The sequence below is a fragment of the Labrus bergylta genome, chromosome 8, assembly GCF_963930695.1.
Source record: "Labrus bergylta chromosome 8, fLabBer1.1, whole genome shotgun sequence".
Classification (NCBI taxonomy): domain Eukaryota; kingdom Metazoa; phylum Chordata; class Actinopteri; order Labriformes; family Labridae; genus Labrus; species Labrus bergylta.
The window spans coordinates 11,985,318-11,994,341 of NC_089202.1; the positions used below are offsets into that span (position 1 = coordinate 11,985,318).

Sequence of the window (9,024 nt, forward strand, 5' to 3'; positions counted from 1 at the left end):
ATTGATGGATAGATGGATGTTTACATCAAACAACACCCACTGCCCCCTTCCCCCTCCCATATGTAGCCTACACATTGACCGGAATGAAGATTTAAATAAACCCCTACATAGATCAAAATTAAACCCATACATTTAAAGATTAGACTTATACCAAGAAAATGTACCTAATAATAAGAGTAGCAACCTATGTACAATTTTAAAACACCTGTAAAATTAGAGTTGTACAAATTAGTGTAGACAAAGTGTTCATAAAACAGCCCAAGGGCATGCATGTGCGTGTCCATGCAGAATGTAAACACACACTAAAACTTCCTGTGTGAAGGCCAAACTGAGAGGAGATTTAGAGTAAGGGAGGGAAGTAGGGAGACAGAGTGAATAGTGAGAGAGAGTGTGTTACTAAAAATGATGTTAACAGGGAGAGAAAAAGAAGAAGAGAAGAAGAAAGACACTTTGGAAGGAGTACGATGTACGACAATAGAGGGAAGCAGAAAGATCTGAGGATGTTTGAGAAATCTTTGGAAAAAAAAACAACACAACACACTGAGTAACTTCAGACAGGCTGACTAAGTGACAGAAATGACAGAGATGCTTCCTGATTCCCAGATCTGGAGATGTGTGTTGAGTTCCACAGTCATTGGAGAATCTAAAAGGGACACACCGCTGACACGCTGGTAGAAGAAAGGAAACTTTCGCTGAAATACTGAAGCGTGCAGAACAGAAAAGTGACTTGTTCAAGTGGATATTCAAGGATGATACAGAAGTGCACAGCGCGCTAAAAGTTGAAGCCTTGGAAAAGACTGAGTTTAATCTATTTGGACACTCACCAAGGATCTTTGGATTTGGACAGACAAGAAAATTGAACCTCAACAGTCACTGGTCTGACTTTATTTCAGTAAGTCTAATGTTTTTTCTTTTCCCCTAGAGTGTAGTTTCTATTTGCAGTGCATAAACTGTGCTGTGATTCAGCGATTTGCTTTTAAAAGATACTGTAGTAATAGGTAATAAAAGACAGCAACAACAACACAAACTTAACCAAAATGTATTAAACTTTGTAAAAGTCAACTCAGGAAGTTTGTAATTGGAAAAAGAACAGAAATCCTAATTAATGAGAATGAGCAAACATTTGATCATCAATGGCAAACAAAGAAGAGGGTTAAAAGAAACTACAATCATGCATCTCAGATCATGTTTGTAGCTGCATGAAAGATCCCTGTGAATCTCGATTACAAGTAGGAGGAACTATCATCAAGGTTGGGATCACTGTAGCAACAAAATGTTCATTTCTCCTTGCAGGTCTTTAATCTTTGAAGCTATAATTTGAAGCAGGACAGCGTGAGATCTGTATTCCAATATCCCATCCTGTCTGTTTCATTTTATCTTAGGCATGCACGCGCACAATTGCACACACTCACACACACACCCATTGACTCTACCACCCAAACAGGGCTCCCACGCTGCTGGAATTTATTTGGACAGTGTTATTTGTGATCAGCCTCTGGGCCCTCTGCTCTCCCTTCTGTATCACTTTACAGTCATTACATCAGCTCACTCTTTGATGTTGGAAGAGGAAGAGCAACAATGGAGAAAGCTGCAGTGATGCATTAAAATTATATCTCATTATCTGTTCAGACTCAAACCTGAGACTACATCACGTTTATTTCAGTATCGTATCTATTTTCAATTGTTGGCTTCAAAGACAGACGTCCAAAACTTCTTTTGAGCTTTTAAATGATGTAATTCATTTATGAAAATATTATGATCATACATTTATTTTTATTTTTTAAACACCAAGACCAAACAATTTATATTAGCATTTAATTTTTACTCATTTGGGGTTTTATTGTATTAGCTATAGGCTACCGGATTTTGTAGGATATTGCTAGCCAAAATGTATCAACTGATTGATGATTCATTACTCTATTCAACACAGCATGCAACACAGGCTCAAATACGTATTTTATCTTTCTTAGCGTTACAGCAGGAATGTGGCCTTTGATAAACAAGAGTCAAAAACCAAGCCATCAGCTTTGTAAGACTATACTGGAGTATTGAACTAGATGCTACACAATGGGTTTAGCCTGTTAGCATGCTTACATATCATGACCCAGTATTGAACAAGAACATACACCAAAGTGGGTTGTTGGTCATAAACCAGAATGTTGAATGGGAACTTTGGCCTGATAATGCCACAAGAGTAGAGTAAGGCCTAGCCTACCTGTGCACAGGCACAGATCAAAACCATGACTTTGTAATGACCAGGAGGGCCCCAGAACCGGAGGTAGACCACAAGGACTGTGTGAGGCTTTAGTAACCACTACACCACTGGCCTGCCTTACAGTGTTTTCTTGTCATGGCTTATTAAGATTAAGATTAAGATTTACTTTATTGATCCCGCAAGGGGAAATTCTGTTTTTACACTCTGTAAGTCATGCAACACACACATAGGCTGAAATATACACACATGCAGAAACAGGATCCTGTGGACATGCACTAATGGAGAGATGTCAGAGTGATGGAGCTGCCTGAGTTGATGGGGGGGGGGGGGGGGGGGGGGGTCAGAGCCTTACTCAAGGGCACCTCGGCAGTGCTCAGGAAGTCATCTGGCACCTCTCCAGCTACCAAACCAACTTCCATATTTGGTCCGCACCGGGTCCAGTCCCGTAGCTCAGTCCCTACAAACTGAGCTACGGCCGCCCCCTTATGTACTCTCCATACATATTGGCAATACAAAAGAGGTGTTAATGTAGCCATTGCTTGTTTGGTGTATGGTCTTTCCTTCACATAATTGCTATTCAAATGTGTGGTTCACCTCAAACACAAGAAAAAACACCATACACAAACTGAAGTTGAGGAAAGTCAGAACACTCCAATTCCACACAGAAAGGCCCGTGCTGGGATTTTAACCCTGATACTTCCTGCTGTGAGGAGGCACTCTGACGCATCTTTTAGAGAGAGAGAGCCAAAACATAGGGAAAGGCCCTGCTTGGAATTTGAACCCTGAACCAGCTTGCTTTGTGACAAAAGTGCAAGCCACCACATGCATGTGGCCCTGCAGGGCTTTCCTAGTGAATTGACTTTCAAGGACATAATGGCAATGAGAAAAATATATATACATTTAAATTATAAAGCACTTTTGGTTAAAAAATAAGCAACATACACTTCAGTGGGAGGAAGCTTAACAAATTCAAGCTACACAGGGAAGTCCACATCTGCCAATTGAACCAAGAACTTGGTTTTGAGAAACTTAATTTCCACAGATGGAAATAGTTAGATATGTCGAGGCTCCAAAGACCAGCTTTGAAATTCCATTATTTAAGAAGACATAATATTCAATTCGAATTTCTGAACAGGTGGAGTAAGCGGTTTAACACACTGTTTCCTCAGAACGATGATCATTACACTGGTTAACCCTGTTAATGATGATGAACTAGCTTTAGGAAGCTGAACAATATGAGGGGGATGTTACTGTGAAAACATCCATTTATTTCCTTCAGTGGTCCTAGTTTGCAGTAGCTGGACCGCTCTTTATAAAGATGAATCACATTATTCAAGCCTCACCCTCAAGATTACTTTTTGCTGCAAGAGTTCACTTATGAGACTAGACAAAACAATATGCTGGGCTTCTTAGACCCTTCTGTGTGGGACTAACATGAGCTATTGAACAGCATTTGTCATGGGAGAAGACAGTAGTATGCTAACCTCAAGGGGGGGGTTTATGGGATTACACACACTTCCTTTTTTATGAAATAAATATTTAACCCTTGTGTTATTGGAGAGTCATAATATTTTGACAAGATCTCTCTTGTATTTGACTCTACCAATGGGGCTTTGGGGTTTACTTTTTATTAATTCACTTTGTCACTTGCCAAGGTTTGTCTTCTGATCAATTTGGTGGGTTTAAAAAGAAAATCGTGCAGTGAAATCAGCCAAACAAAAAAACAGGAACACACAAAAAAACTAAGTCAGCTAAGGAGTACCAATATTTTTTAAGAGGTGAAACTACAGTCACAATCAGGCTGAAGTATCAGGCTTTCTATCTCTTCACTACATCCCCCAGTTGAATGCTTTCATAATTACAGGTGTCCTTCATGGACCCTAAAGGCTCTGTCTTAATGCGGCCATTGACTGCTCAATGATCTGCGTCAGCTGACAAGGAAACTTTAAAAAGGAAAAGCATCCAGCTATACTTACATTATATTTCATAGAGATATTCAATATATAGTATGTTATAGTCAGTGACTGCCCTCTGCTATCTGTAATATTCACACCTTAGATTATAGTTTATATTTGCACATTTCCCTCCTCATAGATGAAAACACCATATGGAAAGGGTTACACTTGTAATATCTCAGAACTGCAGGATTTTGAGTTGTTTTTTTTTTGAGTTGCAAAAAAAAAAAACCAACAACAAAAAAACTACTGAAGATGACAAGCTGTGTTATGATACAGAGACATCTGTTACAGCTTCTTGTTCTACTACGGAGTATTCTCCATCTTTATCAGCTGCTGTAGATAGTGATCATGCAGACTGAAGCTGTCATCTTTATCTACTAAGCAGTTCATTTTTGGAACATCGATCATGCTTCATAAAGGATTGAAGTTAAAATTGTCTGTGCTGAACCTAACAAACTAATGAAGGACAAAATGACTGATATGATGACATTTCACAAAACGTACATTGAAAATACCAATGATAGAACTGTCACCCTGTCTGCACCCATCCTCATAGATCTCCCAGTTGTCCCAACCGTGCTTAATTTCAATTACAAGTAGACTTCCCCGAAAGTCACTATAAACAAACAGGCCACATAGCCAGGATTGTTTTTCTTAGTGTTTTTTTTTTCAAGATTTATTTATGGGCTTTTTGCCTTGATTTGATAGGACAGTGGATAGAGTAGGAAATCAGGGAGAGAGAGTTGGGAATGATGTGCGGGAAAGGAGCCACAGGTCGGACTTGAACCTGAAATAAATGTATATAAAAACAAATATATAGGCTAAATAAAAAGTCTTAATATAGACGATATTGGTTTGACTTAGTTAGTTTGGCCATGCCAACAGCAACATCAACACTGAGGACACACTGAATGTTTGTGTGTGAAAGGGGCTGTGAGGTTATTATTTAGGTCATGGACAGACTTGACTAACTGTAGGCCAGACGTATGATGAAAAGTCACACAGAAAAGGCTGCCAGCTAATGTGGATTATGTTAGAATTTAGGTTTGTATCTTACCAGGGCAATTTATGCTATCCCTTGGTGTGCATTTGGTTTACTTTATTCCCACAGTCTCCAACTGCCAGTTTCGATTGCCTCCCTGTATGTTGTCTGTTGCATGCTGGGATATCTGCAGTAACAGTTTGAGAAGGAAATGAACAGGGCAAAAAGGCAACTTTTGATAATACACAAACTTCAGTGTTATTCGCGGTGACCACCCAACCATATAATGTGTTTTTGTTCCACAGTTTCTGCACCAACTCTAGATCATCATCATCGTCATCATCATCGTCATAACCATCTTCAACATTCACAATATCACATTATGATGAACTTCAACAGCACCGAGCCCTGGCTTTTCATCAATACATCATCTCCCATCATGCCTGTAATAGCCGGTCCTGCTAACAGAAGTGGCATGGAGGCATATTTTTTAGACGAGGGGCTCTACAACGACTTTTATGGCCTTTGGATTACACTCATGGTCATAAACTCTCTCATATTCTTGGTGAGCACTTTAGTAGATATTGTTATAGTTTTTATGTGAATTTCAAAACTTATTCAGACCATTGAAGTCTGTTGAGTAAGCCTTCTAATTCTCCTTTACTCTTTCTTAGGTTGGCATGGTGCTCAACACAGTCGCACTCTATGTTTTCTGTTTCCGCACGAGGCAGAAGACCACATCAGTGATCTACACCATCAACTTAGCAGTGACAGATCTCTTGGTGAATCTCTCTCTGCCCACTCGGATCCTGCTTTACTACAGTGGAGGAGCTTGTCTCACCTGCTCCTACCTGCACATCTTCAGCTACTTTGTCAACATGTACTGCAGCATATTGTTTCTCACCTGCATATGTGTCGACCGATACCTTGCCATCGTGCAGGTGGGTTTGGTCTCCCTGTACAACGTGCTGTCACTCTAACTCCAAAACAAGAGGGTATTTAAACGACAAATGTTCTTCTCTTTTGTTAAGGTTGAAGCTTCTCGTCGATGGAGGAACTCCAGTGTGGCTAAATGTGTGTGTGTCTCTGTCTGGCTCTTTGCCATCGTGGTCACATATTCCTTCCTCTCCACTGCATTCCAGCACCCAGGCTGCTGCCTTTCTAAGCTCCTGCTTCTCACCATCTTTGAGTTCTTCCTGCCACTCATTATCATTGTGGTCTTCACGTTGAGGATCATGTGGGCACTGGCTGACCCTCGCCTGATGCAGCAGAGCAGGTGAAAACAGAAGTTATATCATGACATATTGTAGTCTTAATCTGTTATTCCTAACCTTATTAGATATGAAAAAAATAATCAAAACTATAATATCTTGTTGATATATGTCTCTTTGTCTACTCAATGGCAACTGGGGCTCAGTGGAATTGTAAATGGTGAATGGAATTGAGCTTGTACAGAGATCTTCTAGTATTATTACTACTCAAAGCACTTTTACACGGCAGGTCACACCTACCCGTTCTGCACATTTACACACTGATGGCAGAGGTTGCTATGTAAAGTGACCACCAGAAGTAACTAATCACATTCACACACATTTATACGCTGCCGATGAAGGAGCTGAAGCAACTTGGGTTTAAGTGTCTTGCCCAAGGACACATTGAACATGTGGCTGCAGGAGCTGTGGATCTGACACCCAACTTTTGGGTTAAGAGACGACCGACTCTGCCAACTTAGCCACAGTCATCTTTCAATGGGAAAGTTGGCCATTCTCAGCTCTGCCTGTCCTTGGGCAAGACACTTAACCCCAAATATCTCCTGGTGGCCTAAACATGAGTGTGTGTGAATGAGTATGAATGGGATTAGTTGACAATGATGGCCATTTTAGAGAGCTTTCTCTGCCATCATGCCATATAGTGTAAAAGTGCTTTGAGTGATCAGAAGACTAGAAAAGTTCTATACTCCATTTACCATAACAAATGTTTTACATCTAAATGGCAATACCTTGTTTCAAAATTGCACTGACACCAGAACGGCCCTATAAAACAGTGTGGGGACAGAACCTACACTCTACTACAGACATTGGGTGCAATTCATAATCACATACACTCTTCTTCTGTTTTTAAGGCAGCCTTTGTTTCCAGATAATTTAAATTGATCTTGATCTGGATCATGTAATGTGAAAGTATACCTCATTCACTCCACTGCATGCACTGGTCATAAACCTGTTATATAGTGCGTTTTATCTTTGCAAGTATTTCAGAAATCCTCATTACAAGTTGAGGCAGATCTTTCCGCTGCCATTTTTGGCAACGCTCTAGGCCTGGATTTGACAGAAATAACTTTAAACATGTTGGCTTTTTCTTCTTTAGTGGCTCGGCAAGTAATCTTGCTTCAGTGGAAGAATTCTGCCCCTCCTTAGCACTAGCTCTGGATCACAGACGTTGTTTCCTGTATGAATCTAGAGAAAATCATTTATATTTCCTATGGAGCAGAGTGTGAAATGTGCAAAGTTATTTGGACCACTTCTTGCATTTCTTGAGTGTCCCACTGTAGTTACTCTGAATAGCTATTTTATTTGTTGTGTTTATTTTTATTTCGAGATCCATTTGCCAATTTTTGGGTTCTTACAAAGGACTTTTATATATTTTTATCTGTCTTCTTGGTGTCTCTTTATAATTTTAGAATGTACCTTCTGTAGTCAGCTTTAGGGGAAGGTGGAAGTGGAACAAAAAATCACTGCACAATTTGCTGGGATCCCACTTGGCTACACAAAAAGACATTTTAAAGAAAGAAAAGAAAGAGAACAATAGAAATGAACAATTGAAAGGAATAAAATAAAATAAAACTCACAGTTTCAGCACTGTAAGCGCTGCAGACTTAAAGATGCTTACAGCTGATGAGATGTCAAAGTGGTGTCTTTTTTTACTGTCTTTCTACAGGGACAGGAGACGGAGGGCTGTCCAGCTGCTGACCACAGTGCTGATCATCTTCACAGTCTGCTTCACACCTTTCCACATCAGACAGGTTAGGGAGAGACATTGTTTTAAAAAGCATCATCATCATGTTTTATTTATTTGAGTTTAGTCTCTCAACCCTTAGGATGGAGATGAATTTAAGGGGTCACAAGGGATAAGAAACTGGACAATAAAAGGAATAAGAAAGTGAACATATTGCGTGTCATCTCATGGTTGTGTTTTTTTGTGTGTTGTAGGTGGTGGTGTATTTCTACCCTGACTTGCCACATCATGTGATAGTCTACCACCTGACAGTCACTCTCAGCAGTTTGAATAGCTGTATGGATCCTGTTGTATACTGCTTTGTTACAAATAATTTCCAGGTCAGACTGAGCAAGGTGTTCTTCACCATGCTTCCCCTTACATTAATCAATCTTCATTTGTACAGCACCAATTCATAGCAAACATTATTTTAACACACTTTACCAAAAAATACACCCTGTCATCTACCTGTCAACCCTTCCATCCATCCTTCCCTCCAGTCGCAAACTGTCTATCTCTCACTAATCTATTCCCTTATTGATTAATCAGTTCACTGAAAAATGTACTGCCTTTTTCACCTCAGGCAACTGTGAGGAATATTTTCCGTCGGGCTGAGCCCGAGCAGACTAGTGGTGACATCATCAGCATGCAGCACAGCTCCAAGGCTTCAGGAGGGACAGCCAACGCCATCACCAAGGATGTGATTGTGATGACCAAGATTTCTTCTTCACTGCAGAGAGACAATGCGTGAAAGAACCACACTTTGTAAATCCTTTTTGCACGGAGTGAAGGGAGCTGAAAGTGACTAAGAACGCACAGTTGCTCGATGTAAACACGCTGATATTTTTGGACTCTGCAGCATGCTGACCAAAAAG

The 9,024-nt window shown here is 40.2% G+C and overlaps 1 protein-coding gene across 1 annotated transcript; it reads left to right on the plus strand.

The window, feature by feature from the left end:
* The first annotated feature begins 418 nt into the window (after positions 1-418).
* LOC109994972 (G-protein coupled receptor 20-like) lies at positions 419-8,908 on the plus strand. The gene is made up of 7 exons (XM_020648517.3): positions 419-892; positions 5,461-5,720; positions 5,830-6,096; positions 6,187-6,431; positions 8,093-8,177; positions 8,365-8,490; positions 8,733-8,908. The coding sequence occupies exons 2-7, from the start codon at positions 5,538-5,540 to the stop codon at positions 8,898-8,900; spliced, it is 1,074 nt and encodes a 357-aa protein (XP_020504173.2). The 5' UTR covers positions 419-892; positions 5,461-5,537; the 3' UTR covers positions 8,901-8,908.
* Positions 8,909-9,024: the final 116 nt, after the last annotated feature.

Excerpts from the sequence above, each read along its gene's own strand:
- LOC109994972 (XM_020648517.3), top strand. The coding sequence starts at position 5,538 with ATGATGAACTTCAACAGCACCGAGCCCTGGCTTTTCATCAATACATCA. Across the intron at positions 6,097-6,186 it reads GATACCTTGCCATCGTGCAG|GTTGAAGCTTCTCGTCGATG; the intron begins GTGGGTTTGGTC and ends TCTTTTGTTAAG. Across the intron at positions 6,432-8,092 it reads CGCCTGATGCAGCAGAGCAG|GGACAGGAGACGGAGGGCTG; the intron begins GTGAAAACAGAA and ends GTCTTTCTACAG.